This window comes from Lolium rigidum, chromosome 2 (assembly GCF_022539505.1).
Source record: "Lolium rigidum isolate FL_2022 chromosome 2, APGP_CSIRO_Lrig_0.1, whole genome shotgun sequence".
Taxonomy (NCBI): domain Eukaryota; kingdom Viridiplantae; phylum Streptophyta; class Magnoliopsida; order Poales; family Poaceae; genus Lolium; species Lolium rigidum.
Window position 1 is genome coordinate 50,250,745 of NC_061509.1, and position 15,793 is coordinate 50,266,537.

General features: G+C 44.5%; 2 protein-coding genes across 2 annotated transcripts; one reads left to right on the forward strand and one right to left on the reverse strand.

Annotated features, from left to right (window-relative positions):
• Positions 1 to 151: 151 nt before the first annotated feature.
• On the forward strand, positions 152 to 7,731 carry LOC124691731 (subtilisin-like protease SBT3.9). The gene is made up of 10 exons (XM_047225006.1): positions 152 to 229; positions 299 to 390; positions 490 to 587; positions 3,858 to 4,025; positions 4,162 to 4,784; positions 6,026 to 6,093; positions 6,239 to 6,490; positions 6,582 to 6,699; positions 6,934 to 7,105; positions 7,190 to 7,731. Exons 1-10 carry the CDS (start codon positions 152 to 154, stop codon positions 7,729 to 7,731), a joined length of 2,211 nt encoding a protein of 736 aa, XP_047080962.1.
• A 1,622-nt stretch (positions 7,732 to 9,353) lies between these two features.
• LOC124689713 (putative FBD-associated F-box protein At5g56700) lies at positions 9,354 to 11,679 on the reverse strand. Its single transcript, XM_047223197.1, has 4 exons — positions 10,521 to 11,679; positions 10,284 to 10,427; positions 9,782 to 10,058; positions 9,354 to 9,667 (listed from the first exon to the last, which is right to left on the reverse strand). Exons 1-4 carry the CDS (start codon positions 11,610 to 11,612, stop codon positions 9,354 to 9,356), a joined length of 1,827 nt encoding a protein of 608 aa, XP_047079153.1. The 5' UTR covers positions 11,613 to 11,679.
• Positions 11,680 to 15,793: the final 4,114 nt, after the last annotated feature.

Consider the following 15,793-nt stretch of genomic DNA (forward strand, 5'->3'; position numbering starts at 1 on the left):
AGCTACACGTGCGTCACCGCGTTGTTAACTTGTTATGAACTGTTCTCGAACCCCCGCGGCTCCGCGTGGCTGCTATACATATACCTTTAGAACACAACACAAGCACATGCATCACCAAAGAATAGAATTAGCATCCTTCTCGAAATCAGACATGGATTTGAGAACAGCTTTCTCATGTGCTCTGCTCCTGGTCACGCTGCTGCCTCCTTCAGCGAATGCGTCGAGCAAGGTAAGACGCATGTTCCTCTTCCACAAAACTCACTTTGCTATTGCTGAAAATGTTTTGGTCGAATTCCAGATGTACATCGTGTATATGGGGGAGAGGAAGCATGATGATCCATCGGTGGTCACCTCGTCGCACCATGACATGCTAACCTCTATTTTGGGGAGGTAGTGCTCATACAAATATTTACCATTATAAATAGATGTGGATTTCTCACGTTTTTTCATTCTGGTAACACTCACCCAAGAATCTCTTGTTCGCAACAGCAAGAATGAAGCCCTGGAGTCAATAATTTACAGCTACAAGCACGGATTTTCTGGATTCGCGGCAATGCTCACTGAATCTCAAGCCGAGACACTTGCAAGTAATACTCATTCGCAATACTATATTTTATCAATGACGCTTGTTGTCTTTCCGAATTCTTTTAAGATGTTCCAACTAACCTTTTAGAAAGTCAAAGGAACAGTGTTCAACTTTAGCTGTCCATTGATCAAGAGTTAACTAGTGATCCACTTAGTAATTAGTCATTCGGTGGAGTTCACAGGATTGAAAACGATTCGCTCCTGTCGGGGCAAACCCTAGCTCGGCCCCGCCCAGGCCCTCTCCTCCTCCCCCCACCCCCCGCCGGGCAAAGACCACGCGGTGCCGGCGGCGGCGGTCCTGCTTCTACCCGCACGCATGGAGGGATGGCGCGGGGCGTTCCCTGTCGGCGGCGGTGTGTCGACGACAACTCCGGTGGTGGCGCACGGTCCAGGACGGCGGGGCTCCGGGTGGTTGGCGACGACGACGCAGCAGCTTGGCTGTGGGGTGGTGCAGCGACTGGCGGCGACGCCCTCCATGCTCAGATCTGGGCCTTTTTGGGCCCCATCTGGGTATGGGTGGGCCTGCCCCATGCCGGCCCGCGCCACCTCCGGCGGGCGGAAGGTGCGACTTGAGCTAGCGACGACGGTGACGGTAGCCCGTGTACTGCAACGCGGCGATAGCAACGCGGCGACATGAGCTTTACGAGCCCTTGGGCTTGGCCGGGCTAGATGGGCCTGGTGTGATCCTGTTGCTGTGTCCGGATGGTAACCGCGGGTGGCGGTGGAGGCGGGTCCCTCCTTTGTGGTGGTTGTTCCGCCGTCTCTCGCTCTCGGCTGGTTTTCTCTTCCTGCCCGATGGTCTCGTTTTGTCGGCCACGGTGAGGCGGCACTGGTGATCGCAAGGCCATGGTGGCACGTGTTGGTGGGTGGCGAGGTTGGCGGAGCGTGATGAAGTGTTTGGGGTCGTGGTTCTTTGGTGGACGGGAGAAATCTTTATCGGATGGCTGACACCGATGCGGTGACGCTCATGGGCGCCACCATTCCTTCTTGAGGGGCATTGGGGTTCCTCCTCCCCACAACCCGCCCGCATACCGGGGGAACCCCTAGTCTTTGTCCGGGCAGCAACATCGTCATCGTCGCATCCCTTTTTAAAGTTGTTGCTTTGGTATGCGGCGCTTCAGAGAGCTAAGTTAGTGGTGGGAATTCTCCGAAGGCGCAACGGTTGCGGATCATCGGTGTTTTCGTCGTTCCGACTTTGTCGACATTGCTTTTTTTTCTTCTTCTTTCGTTTCTTTTGGGCTTTGATGTGTTGTTTGCCCCAGTGGTGATTTCCATCTTGTATCGGTTGGTTGCTATATTAATATAGCGGGACGAAAACCTATTTCAAGGAGTAATTAGTCATTCAAGTTTAGCTGTCCATTGATCAAGAGTTAATTTTTGCTTCTTTATACTAAACCAGAAATCAATGGATAATACCCATGTATATTTTTTTGTATGTGTATATGTTTGCAGAACAATCAAAGCAAAGACGTACCGCATACCATGTACTCCCTTTGTTTTTTATTTACACTGTGTTCTAGGTTTAAGCAAAGTCAAGCTTTCTAAAGTTTGAACAAGCATATCATAACTACTATTGTTATTATTATTTTCATATTATATGCATTTGGTATTATAATGTTTATGTTTTTCTTATATACTTGCTCAAACTTTGTAAAAATTTACTTTAAGTAGTTCTAGAACACAGGATATTTATAAATGGAGGGAGTACTACTTACATTTGTACATTGTACAAATGTATATATGCTCCATGCCTATGAATTTCATGTTGGTTTAGTGTGTTTAAGGAAAGAAGAGTACATGGAAATAATTTTGTGACTTCGTACTTAAATCTCATTTGTACAGTTTTATAAATTCATTGTTGCAAACTATAATGTGAAGTCTAAGTGTTCTACTAAGACTTAACTTATATTTTGTTTCGTTCTGAAGATGTAATGCTTAGTATTCGATATGTTTCCTTATCCAAATGACTTGTATATGCGGCGACATTTGTCAAATATAGCAAGATCACTATCATCTAAATAATATTCTCATCCATGCAAAAAAAATTCTCATAGTTAAAATATATTTTAGTGTGGCAACAATTTGAATGAGAGAGAGAGGGAGAGAGAGAGAGAGATTTTGAGCTCCCATGAAGATGCGCCCTATATCTTTTCTTATATACTTGATCAAACTTTGTAAAAATTTACTTTAAGTAGTTCTAGAACACAGGATAATTATAAATGGAGGGAGTACTACTTACATTTGTACATTGTACAAATCTATATATGCTCCATGCCTATGAATTTCATGTTGGTTTAGTGTGTTTAAGGAAAGAAGAGTACATGGAAATAATTTTGTGACTTCGTACTTAAATCTCATTTGTACAGTTTTATAAATTCATTGTTGCAAACTATAATGTGAAATCTAAGTGTTCTACTAAGACTTAACTTATATTTTGTTTCGTTCTGAAGATGTAATGCTTAGTATTCGATATGTTTCCTTATCCAAATGACTTGTATATGCGGCGACATTTGTCAAATATAGCAAGATCACTATCATCTAAATAATATTCTCATCCATGCAAAAAAAAATCTCATAGTTAAAATATATTTTAGTGTGGCAACAATTTGAATGAGAGAGAGAGAGAGAGAGAGAGAGAGAGAGAGAGAGAGAGAGAGAGAGATTTTGAGCTCCCATGAAGATGCGCCCTATATCTGGCTGTCTGGTATTGCTTTGACATCTGGACTCTTCACTATCTTCACTGCAATAAAATTTATCCTTTCGTTTCTCCCAAACAGCACACCATATAAATTTGAACCTTTCTAGGACAACAAGACGTTAATACCACAATGAGTAGATCTTTTCTCAAAAAAATTAGTGCACCATAAATATCTAAAATGACCAAGTTTAGAATAAGATCTATCATTTTACATATTTGTGCTGCACCAAAAACCGAATTATAATCTACACACATTATTACTCCCTCTGGTCCATATACTTTTCGCTGATTCAGTACAATACTAATATGTATGAGCTTATACATTGTCTTGTTTGGGAGAAACAAGAAAGAGAATTTCCTATGCAAGGATCTCGTTGAAAAATTGGATGGCTAGATAGAAGGTATACCTACATGGAGCATACTTAAAATGTCACATGAATTATATAAATCGTGGTGTTATGTGTTTCCTTTTAAATTTTCTGTGTAGCGGTACCTCCAATGAGGTCAGTTGAAATGAAATATCTTGAAATTCCATGATTGAGTAATACTGATCAATGTCTTATCTGGAGTGTAGAATTCCCTGAAGTTGCCAGTGTGAAGCCAAACACCTATCATGAACCACACACAACTCGGAGTTGGGACTTCCTCGGCCTTGGTGACTCCCAACAACCACCAGAGCAACATGGCCTTCTGCAAAAAGCAAACTACGGCGAAGATGTTATCATTGGGGTGATTGATTCAGGTTAATTTGCAATCAAATAGTCTAGATTACTCAATTGCCATTCAGAAATCTAAAACAGGAGAAACATAAACAAATAAGTTGACCTTATATGAAAATCATCTTCAATTGCTGACTCAACTCCATCCTTCTGTTGCAGGCATATGGCCCGAATCCCTAAGCTTTGATGACACTGGATATGGCCCCGTGCCGGCACGGTGGAAAGGCGTGTGCCAGGTTGGCCAGGCGTGGAACACTACCAACTGCAACAGGAAGATTATCGGCGCCCGTTGGTACAGTGGTGGCATTACCGATGAGGTCCTCAAGGGTAACTACATGTCGGCAAGGGATCTCAGCGGCCATGGCACCCATGTCGCCTCAACGATCGCCGGCAGGGAGGTGTGGAACGTGAGCTACATAGGGAGCGGCCTTGGCGCTGGCGTAGCGCGCGGAGGAGCGCCACACTCAAGATTGGGTGTATACAAGGTGTGTTGGGAGGGCGCTGGTTGCCAAGAGGCGGCGATTCTCGCTGCTATTGATGATGCCATAAACGACGGAGTGGATGTCCTATCCCTGTCATTGGGAGGCGGTGCTGGTGAAGAGATCTTTGGATCATTGCACGCGGTGTTGAGAGGAATCCCCGTCGTCTTTTCCGGTGGAAATGATGGCCCCATGCCTTCCACGGTTAACAATGTCGTGCCATGGGTAACGACGGTGGCCGCTAGCACCATGGACCGGTCTTTCCCGACCTTAATGACGCTAGGGAACAAAGAAAAGTTGGTGGTACGTATGAACATTATTCACATATTTCTTTAGGTTGTATAATCCAATACTATTAATTATGTGTTTGTTTATTTCTCATATATTTAAGGGTTTAGATTTAGTATTCATGGTGTCGGATTTTATGGCCGTCATCCCAATCTTGAAAGTGCGATTAGGAGCACATGCTGATCCAACCCAGAATAGTCTAAGAGCCCATAACTACAATAGCAGGCTTACCAGCACAGGAAGAATAGGCGAAGCCATCCCAAAAAGTACACAATACGTATATCCTAGAAAGGGAGGACGCCAGAAGGGGCAATAGGCCCGCCTAAACTTAGAACAAACATGTGCATATATAGCTTGTACAAGAGGCTGAAACACCGTAAGGAAATACTAATAACAGAAATCTGAATTCATCTTCATGTCAAATCGAACGGTCCATGATTGCCTGACAAGTAGTGAATTGACCTCGCGGTGACATGCGCGGTATGCTCATTTAGCAACAACAACCCTGAGCAAAAATATACTGGATCTAGAGCCAATTTTAATTTTCTAAGATGACAAGGCTCTATTTTTTTTCAAAATCAAAGATAGTAAAATATTTAAATAGTTTTTTGCTCAATATTTCTATAATTCTGCAGTTTTTCAATGTTTTGTAAAGACACTGAAACATATAAAACCACAATAAAGACGTAAACAAATGTACATTACGAAAAAGTTCCCATTTTTAACTAGCCACCTAGTCTTGCAAATGCACGCGTGTTCACTCCTGGTAGTTAAAGGCCTTACCGAAATGTAGAACTTCCATGAAACAATGGAGGATCTAAATCCTTAAAGAAAATTCTAGCCCATCATATTATAGGATTGGGGTTTTCCAAATTCCAATATTTAATGCAATTGTATGTCTCCAATTCCATAGGAGTGGCAATATGAGTTTATACCTTATGTTTTATATTTGAAAAGTCTAATGCATAGCTTTGCTTACCTTTCTTTGCTGAACTACGCTGCTTTTTTTGTCTCTCTCTACTTACTCTCTTGAATCATCAGAAATTCATATTGTTATTCCTGTGTATACCATTCGAAGACATTACGTGCAAAATTGTATGTTTTGACATTACGTGAAATTTCAACCATAGTTTTTCCTATTAATATGTTTTCTAATTCATGCAATCCAAAAATGTCCTAGAAGTTGAAAGGTGACTTACTTGGGGAAACACCGGTTAGAAAAAATGTGAATTATTTTGTGTTCTGTTCAAATGCAGGGGCAATCTCTACACTACAACGCATCTGTGATCAGCAGCGACTTTAAGGGCCTTGTTCATGCCAGGAGGTAACTGAAATAGTGCGGCCACTTGATACGTTTTCTTTCTAGTCCCGCATTTTGCTAATTATTACGATTCAATGATTCTAAATGGTATGAAGAACTTTTTCTATTTTAACAATGCTGAAAATGATACGCTTGTGCCCGCTTGCAGCTGTGACATGCAGGCACTGGCGTCGAGCAACGTCACTGGGAAAATCGTGTTGTGCTACGCACCAGGGGAGGCTCAGGTAGCACTCATCGACGCCATTAGACTCACAGTGGAGGCCGGCGCGAACGGCGTCATCTTCGCGCAGAACGCTGCCAACAACCTCGACAACCTGGGCGCGTGCAGGCACTTTATGCCTTGCGTGCTGGTGGATTTTGAAATCGCGCAGAGAATCACTTCCTATTGGAAAAGAACAGGGTGAGATCATAGCGACCGGCCATCTGAAACAAGGTGGATACTTCCTGTTTTTCTTGTCTGACAACTCATGTATATATCGTGGTCATGCTAGGAATCCAGTGGTGATGGTGTCCCCAACGGTGACCGTCATCGGGAACGGGGTGTTGGCACCGAGGGTCGCCTCTTTCTCATCAAGAGGCCCTAGCGCCGAGTTTCCCTACATACTCAAGGTATAGTATTTTATTCATTCCAAGATATAACACTTACAAATTCCATGTAATTTAAAGTTCAAAAAAAAATCTCCATATGTCATATTGCATATATTTATATGCACTATCAAAACTGTAATGGATTTACTGATAAAATAAAAAAACTTTGACTTAGGTCAAAACTTATATGCATTATGTTTTGAAACGATTGGGGTTTGAGTGTTGAAGACTTACCTCTATGCATGTTTTGGATAGCCCGATGTAGCTGCACCGGGAGTCGGCATCTTGGCGGCTGTGCGCGACTCCTATGTTCTATTGTCCGGGACGTCCATGGCATGTCCTCATGTCTCAGCGGTCACCGCACTGCTCAAGTCGGTCCACCACGACTGGTCACCTGCCATGATCAAGTCTGCTATGGTCACCACAGGTATGCACAAAACATTAGCAAAAATTCTTCTAAATAGTTCATCAGAGTAGTATATGACCGATCATTGCTTGGGATGGTCTGCAGCTTCATTGACCGATCGTTTCGGTATGCCAATCCAAGCCGAGGGGTTCCCAAGGAAACTAGCTGACCCCTTCGACTTTGGCGGTGGCCACATAAACCCGGACAAGGCCGTTGACCCTGGCTTAGTCTACGACGTGGATGCAAGAGAGTACAACAAGTTCTTCAACTGCACTCTAGGATTATTTCGCGAATGCGAGCCGTACCAACTTAATCTCAACCTTCCGTCGATCAGCGTGCCGGACCTCAAGGACAATGTCACAGTTATGCGCACTGTCACAAATGTTGGGCCGACGGAAGCGACTTATCAGGCAGTTGTTGAGGCTCCAGCAGGGGTAATCATGTCAGTGGAACCATCTGTGCTCAATTTCACCCAAGTTGGGGGTACTAGTAGTGCGACATTTAGGGTCACTCTCACGGTGAAGCAGAGGGTGCAAGGTGGGTATACTTTTGGGAGCCTGACATGGTCCGATGGAAGTACCCACTCTGTGAGAATTCCGGTTGCAGTACGGACCGTGATACAAGACTATTTTGCAGATACATCGTAAATTCATTCGTGGTTCGTGTATTTAGGTATTTTTGTTTAAAAAATTATTGGTGAAATGATGAAAATCTATTTTGCACATAATTATTAGGAACTGTTCGAAATAAATACGATGTACCTTGTTGTCCTGAGATTGTTCCTTTGATTTTCTTTGTCTATTGCTGTGAGGTACAGCAGTACTGTCTACTTCTAAGAGATGGAAACTGCATAAAACATCATAGAAAGTTATTTCTAGTGCTGATCAAAATACAGTAATGAGTCACTACACTGAATATATTTACACTAACTGTAGTCAGAAATAGTTAAGTATGTTCAATGTTCAGTTGCTAATCTGAAGTTATGTGTTCCACAATGTCCAGCATAATTTAGACTAACTATACTTTGTGAATCATGAATGACTCTATGGCAAACACATCCTATATTATCATTCAAAACGGCAACACGATCTAATTAGATCAGATCTTGAAACTACTTTAGACCAAGTGGCTCACACGGAAGGTATGCAGAAACCTTCACGAAGTGGAATCTGTGGAACAGCCCACGTCAATCGTGCTAGTTTCTAGAGTGACATTATAATGATGTGCTAACCGAACAGCAATGTTTTGTTTCTTTGTTTTGGATGAAATCTCTGCTCCTTGGGCCACTACACGTGTTTGGTTGATAACCAAGGTTCATCACATTCTTCTTGCCAAGCTGATGTGAAGCGAAGATATGACATCGATCACTTTTGGTGAAGTTTGGGAGCATTTGAATAATTGAATCCATACCAGACAGCGCATACATAGTGACGACATGGGAGCAAATGAGCCAAACAATACTGAAAGAGTTACCTCAAAATATGCACGCAACAAATTGCTTATACAGCTTCCAGACCTATCGTTCAGAAAATAGTTACAGCTTAAACTTAGTATGCCGTTATCGAGTCGGACCAGATTTAGGGCCATGAGTAAGTGATCTCTGTTAACAGGAGCTCTTACGAATTTACGATAAAGGCTCATCAACTAGAAGCAGACTGATTTTAAAAAATAAAGGTCAAACAAGACAATTTTGCACTTATGATGGCAGCCACTGTTTGCAAAGGAGCCGCAATGGCCTTCCAGGAACAAGGTTAATTAACAACTTAGCAACAAAAGAACAAATTAGGTTGCCACAGAGGGGTACCCGCCATAGAGATATATATATTGTGCGTGTGGTAAGTACTTGAACATACCAAAAGGCCCAAAACGGCAATAAGTTACTTCCACAACTCCGAATCCTAACATTCAAATATGTAACTCATAGTGCCATCCAGGAACTAGGTAATTCATCAACTTAGCAGCAAAAGAGAAAATCAAGATGTACCATAGAGATAGATTGTGCATGTGGTAAGTACTTCTACCAGCCGAAAGGCCCGAAACAACATGCAAGAAGTTACTTCCGCGACTCAGAATCCTAACAATCTCCCCAATACAAAATTAAGGGTGCCACGTACAAGTCAAACTAGCTTCCAGACCTTCATGAGATTAGACTACCATCTTAGTTCACAGAATTATCAAGAAACATGTAACTACCATATCCTTAGCACTGCAACGTAAACCTGCTGAGTGAAAATGTCTCCAGCATAAGCACCATCATCAGAAACACAATCTAGTGTGTCGTCTCGCCCCCAACAATATTAATCCGGGCCATGACAGGCCCCAGCACATAGAAGGGATCCTCCACTAACAAGTTAATGGCGTTCTGAAAGCTCCAGCAAGGGAAGGCGGGGTGAGCAAAAACATACTTGCCACTGCTTCCACCTGATGGCGCATTGCCCTCGCCAACGGTGCCTGACATTGGTCGTCTTTCCACTTCCGCATCATCACTGCCACTGCTTCCACCTGATGGCGCATTGCCCTCACCCACAGAACCTGACGTTGGGCCTTCCTCCACTATCACATCATCACTGGAACTGCTTCCATCTGATCCATCCTCTACCACATCATCATTGGAACTGCTACCATCTGATCCATTCTCTACCGCATCATCACTGGAACTGCTTCCATCTGATCCATCCTCTACCACATCACTGGAACTGCTCCCATCTGATCCATCATCTACCACATCATCACTTGAACTGCTTCCATCTGATCCATCCTCTGCCACATAATCACTGTGACTATATACAATGCCATAGGACTTGAGCACCTTACCATTCTTAAAAATGTGAGCGGTGAACCGCGCCTCATGTTTCCGGCCCTGAACTCCGTGGATGACGAACGTCTTCAGATGAGAGTCAAGGCAATCGCAGGAGGCCAGGGACTTCCAGAAATCCATATCATCCACAGTATCAGGTGACCTAGATGGAATGCACTGCAGTTGAGGGGAAAAAAATTAGTCAGCACATATCATTCCCGAAATTGCACCAAAGTGCAGTTAGATGTGCTAGAACTAACATCTACATTATCACTCCAGATTCTAGAATATGTAGGAATGAAGAACAAGTACTGGAATAAGCTGAAATCCACATTATCTTCTTGAATTGCACTCGACAAACAATTATTCAGATGAAAAGATATCTTATGACACAAGTACTACCATGATATGAAGCGTCTCGAGTTGAGGAAAACATCTGAGCAGAGTGGTCAGCATCTTGGCCTCCATGTCATCCCAAAACCGTACCTTGACAGCAAGTATCTTCACACTTGGCAGCATGGCACAAGCTCTCACATTCATCCCAGCCTGCCATAGAGTCATATTAAACAGCGAGAAAAAAATTGGTTGCGCAATCCAGAATGCTAAGTGAGGAACACAGAAGTTAGAAGACGCAGTTACCCTGATGGCAATGCCGCCAATCTCGAGCGTGTGGAGCTGGAGGTCCAAGAACCCGAGTATCTCCAGCCTAGGCGCATGTACAATCTTGATGGGCCTCCGGTCGCCAGAGCTTTCCAAGAGCAGGCGCTCCAGGCAGGGGGCATCATCGATGATGACTTCATCGAAGCTGCATTTCCATTCCATCACAACACGGAGGCTGCGGGACTTGACGCGGAGGCGTGAAGGGCAGTTGCACGCCATGACAAAGGAGAAAATCTTCAGCTTGGGGCATTGCGCCAGCAAGGCATCGACTCCCTTGTCCTCGATGATGGTGTGGAAAAGGCCAAGCTCCTGGAGGTTGGGGAAGGCAGGCGGGTGGGCGGTAGTGTCCAGGAAGGGCCAGCGCCATATGCCGATGTAGAGGCGGGTGAGGTAGGCACAGCTGAGGATGTCGTCGGGGAGCGGCATGTCGAGCGACGAGGGGCGGTTGAAGAGGATGAGGTCCTGCACGTTCTTGGCGGCGAGGGCAGCGACCAGGCGCTGGAGCGCGTACTCCTGCTGGTGGAAGGAGAGGTGGGTGATGCGCACGGCGCGGAGGGGCCCCGGATGAGCGGCCACGCAGCGCGAGACGGCGCGCACGGCGCGGAAGGCGGACATCTCGTGGGACTCGTTGGCGGCCCTGAGGTGAGCGTCGTCGACGAGGAGCGGGGTCGCCGCCCACACGAAGCGCCAGCGCGTCGACAGGACCATGGTGCGCGCGGCTTCATTGGTGGGGAGGCGGGAGACGATGTTGGAGAGCAGGTCGTCCGCGAGGCGGCCGATGTGGTCCTGGCCGTCATCCTGCGCCGCGGGCCAGCCGGCACCGGCGGCGCCGCCGCTGCCGTCGGATTCGGAGGACGTGAGGGAAAAGTGGTCGTCGTCGGAGTCGGAGGAGCCGTCGTCATCTGTCGCGGGGACGAAGGGCGGGGGGAGGAGGGAGATGAGATCGGGGACGATGAGATCGATGCGGTCCTGCGCTGACGGACCCTCCAATCCTAGAGAGTTCAAAATCACCAAGATTTCGGCGGCGTAGTTTACAAATGGTTCTCCACCAGCGGCGCCGGCGGCATCCATGGCGGATGCGGCGGCGGAGGCCGACTAGGGTTTTGCCGGGGGACGGGATCGAGACCGCACTTTTGCAAGCGGCCTGGACCAATGGGAGTTTGCTCTCGGTGAACTGGTGGCAGTGGTCTTCGTAGTGTTGTGATGTATTGTTTTTTTTTTAGGCCTTGTGATGTTTTTTTAAGCGAAAGAAAAGCGTGGCATAGTTCTTTTCTCCGCTCCAAATTTTACACATTAGTTGGTGAAATTTAATTCGGCTCCGGTGCATGCTACCTCTACCAAAAAAATCATATTTTGAAGTGTTGAAATAAAAAATATATAACACGAAGCGCCACGCGGTTACGCTCCGCGTGCGATGGTGACTCGTCGCGCCTCTATAGGAACCGCGTGTCGTGTAACCCTAGTAGCAACCGCCCCACCTCATCATAATCCCGTGAAGAGTTCCATACCACATAATCCCCCTTCTCTCCCACCACGGGGAGCTCCGCTTCAAGCGGGGACATCGAGGAGTGCCGCTGCCCAACGAGGAGGAGTCACGACGCACTGATTGCTTTGCTAGTCCGCAATCCTCGAGCCACTGCCGAGCAAGGAGGAGGTGAGGCACAAGGAGGGGGAGGCGTGACGCAGCGTAGGCTCCACCAGGCCGCTGATGGCGAAGGAGGAGCAGGAGCGCACTGACAGCACCGCCAGGTCACCGTCCTCAAGCGGTCGCCGACAGAGCGCCGCTGCCGAGCGAGGAGTCGCGGCGTAGGGACGGCTAGCTGTAACATCCCATGTTTAGAGGCTAAAAAAAAGAGGAAACAAGTGTGTGCATCGCATTCATAAATACAAAATTCGGAGAATTTTCGCGATTTCAAATAAAACTTGCCATAGTGGCTGAAGTTTCACTTTATTTGATGGAATTGAAGTAGATCATCAAGTCAAGCACTATAAACTGACATGTGACCTTTGCCAAAACCTTATTTTGGGTAGATATGATTTGATCTATGGGTTAGATCAAATGGAAGTTGAACTATTACAACAACACATAAGTGCGGATCAAATACTAGATCGTATAAAGGACCATAACATGTTATTCCTTACACCAGCACATGGATGTTTATTCAACTACAGACCAAAGAACAAGAAATAATTGAGAAACTATTCTAGCCTAACTTATCTCTTCTCTATCCTATTATAAATCAATGTTCTTACCATTAGCCTCATGGTATATCTTTAACTCTAATCTTGAACTCATGTCAAAGACATTCACACAAGTTGTTTATTAAACCTTGACCATTCCACCCTTGGCTATCCAAATCTATCTTCATTAAACCTCAGAGAAGGGTTGACTATTCATACATCTAGATGTTCACATCACCATTTCTTGGGTATAACCCTAGGTGAGTATTCAAGTCATTCCCTAGGAAGTGTAGTCATGAATACTAACTTTGGCCATGGTACATTCCAAAAGAGTACTATACCTAATTGATCAAGAACACATTTGATATGGAGGTGAGAACCCTATTTCATTAGAGCTATCCTAGGAAGCCAATACCCTTGATCATCACAACTGGGTAATGAGCATAAGCTTTAATTAAGTTAGAAGCCATTGAGAGTAAGTTGATCATGTCTAATGCATGATCATGCTTTGGATAAATAGAAGGATAAGATAAACTCTAATGTGATAAGCAGATATCATCCATCACATGAAATGATAGGGAGACCATTAGTAATCAACCTTAGACCATGCTGAACATCTTAAGTAGAGTTAAATGAAGAGCTACAAGACCTTGCATATCCAAGTACCTATATTAACCCTAGTGAGATCATGAAGTAATCATTCTATCAATAGTGAGTAAGATCAAATCCTAGCATATCCTCAACTTCTCTAGTTAATCCCATGTCCTATAAAACCTAGAAATCGTAGACCACCTATATATTTCACTTATGCTTCAATTAGTGAAACATAAGCAAAACCTTGGACAATTCAACATGAGAACAACCACACATAGAATCTTATTCCATATATAAACCCCAACTTGTGTGTACCATGGTGATCACAAGTAAAACCCTAAGTCCATATATATGATAGCTCTTGTAGAGGAGTTGTAATCCCTACATCAATGATGCCAAAACATATTGATACGTTGGGACTCCAAGTGTTGGCTGTTGTGTCAAGAAAGTATTTCCCCCACAAGGGTGACTCGAGGGTTATATCGAACTCTCAGGGAATTGAGTAAAGAGTTGTCCGTCCTCCTCTTCTTCTAGCAATCCTGCAAAGTAAAAAATTAAGCCTTCGGTCCCCAACTCCACCATGTGGTTGTCAAGCACAAGGTTTCGTATTAGTAATAGTAAATATACGTAGTAACACAAGTAAATTAAACTAGACAATTAAAGTAAAATATATAGTAACACAAGTAAATTAAACTAGACAAGTAAAGTAAACTAAGTAAAAGCAATAAAGAGTTGCTTTTTTTTGGGGGGGGGTTTGAGTGCAATAAAGATAACTAAATATTTTTGTATTTTCGGATCAAAATAATCTAGCAAATAGAAAGTACGATAAATGCGATGGAAAGGTGTTTCTGATGATTAAAATTGGACGTGGGTTGATACGTCCCAAACGTATCTATAATTTTTAATGCTCCATGCTTGTTTTGTTACAATTCTTATATGTTTTATGTGCACTTTTTCACACTTTTTAGCATTTTCTGGGACTAATCTATTAACGCAGTGCCGCAGTGCTAGTTCCTGTTTTCTGCTGTTTTTGTGTTTCAGAAAAGTTGTACATGAAAGTTTCTTGAAATTGACGAAACAAAAGCCCAGAGTCTTATTTTTTCGGGACGAAGACGAAGCCAGAAGGACACACGCAGGAGAGCTGCCACGTGGCAGTACATAGGGCAGGCGCGACCCCACCCTTGGCCGCGCCTAGCCCATGTACTGTCGCCTCGTTTGCTCTGCCCTTCCACCTATTTATTCCTCGTATCGGGAAAACCCCAGGGACCAGAGCCTCCATCCACGAAAAGTTCTGACGCCGCCGTCAACCGAAAACCTAGTTCGAGAGGGTTCTGCAGGCCATCCCGGCACCCTGCCGGAGAGGGAAATCACCGTCGGAGGCCTCTACATCGCCATGTCTTCATCCGAGGTGATGCGTGAGTAGTCCTCCACGGGACCATGGGTCCATAGCAGTAGCTAGATGGATGTCCTCTCCTTGTTGTGCTTCATGTATAGATCTTGTGAGATGCCTAACATGATCAAGATCATCTATTTGTAATTGCTACATGTTGGTTTGATGTGGATCCAATTTATAGAGAGATTGCTTTGGTTGAGATTATGTATTATGTTATTATGATCTTGCATGCTCTCCGTTTTTAGTAGATGCTCTGGCCAAGTAGATGCTAGCGACTCCAAGAGGGAGTATTTATGCTCGATAGTGGGTTCATGCCTCTATTTAACCATGTGAATTGACCTTGTTCTCTACGGTTGTAGATGTGTTGTTGCTACTAGGGAGAAAACAGTGGTGTTCTATTCAAGGGTAGTTTCATCGTTTACTTTACACACATTGCGTAAAGCGATAGTTCGTTGCTTGCAACTTAATACTGGAGGGTGTCGTGAATGCAATCCTGAAGGTGGATTATTAGTCATAGATGTAGTTGGATTACGGTCTATGTATATTGTTGTAATGTCCGCGTACTTTCATAGCATGTGTTCTGCACCAACCATTAGCGTAGAATCTTTGTTTGTCAGTTGCCCATCAGTAATTTGTTTACCCAGCATATTTATTTTATTGGGGAGGCGCCTCTAGTGAACTATATATGGACCTCGGTCCTTCTTCTTTTAATTGCAATATTCTACATCATTTTTCTGTTCTGTTCTCTGCAAACAATTCTTCTTCCACACGGTTCGTTTGATCCTTTGTTTTCAGCAAAACCAGTGAGCTTGACAACCTCGCTGAAAGTTGGGGACAAAGTACTTGGTTGTTTGTGTATAGGTCTCCACGTTGCTGCTGACGCCGGTAGTGCGCCCTGCCACGAGTTGGTTCGCAACACCTCGGGAGAGAACGTTTTTCTCCTACTGGTCGATAAACCTTGGTTTCTTACTGAGGGAAAACTTCCTGATGTGCTCATCATACCTTCCTCTTGGAGTTCCACTCAACGTTGCGCATAAATTCTCCTTCATCAACTCTGTGCTCAGCAAGACTTTTTTTGGTGCCG

Excerpts from the sequence above, each read along its gene's own strand:
- LOC124691731 (XM_047225006.1), top strand. The coding sequence starts at position 152 with ATGGATTTGAGAACAGCTTTCTCATGTGCTCTGCTCCTGGTCACGCTG. Across the intron at positions 230-298 it reads CAGCGAATGCGTCGAGCAAG|ATGTACATCGTGTATATGGG; the intron begins GTAAGACGCATG and ends GTCGAATTCCAG. Across the intron at positions 4,026-4,161 it reads CATTGGGGTGATTGATTCAG|GCATATGGCCCGAATCCCTA; the intron begins GTTAATTTGCAA and ends CTTCTGTTGCAG.
- LOC124689713 (XM_047223197.1), bottom strand. The coding sequence starts at position 11,612 with ATGGATGCCGCCGGCGCCGCTGGTGGAGAACCATTTGTAAACTACGCC. Across the intron at positions 10,428-10,520 it reads TTGGCGGCATTGCCATCAGG|GCTGGGATGAATGTGAGAGC; the intron begins GTAACTGCGTCT and ends ACTCTATGGCAG. Across the intron at positions 9,668-9,781 it reads TGATGGATCAGATGGGAGCA|ATGGAAGCAGTTCCAGTGAT; the intron begins GTTCCAGTGATG and ends AGGATGGATCAG.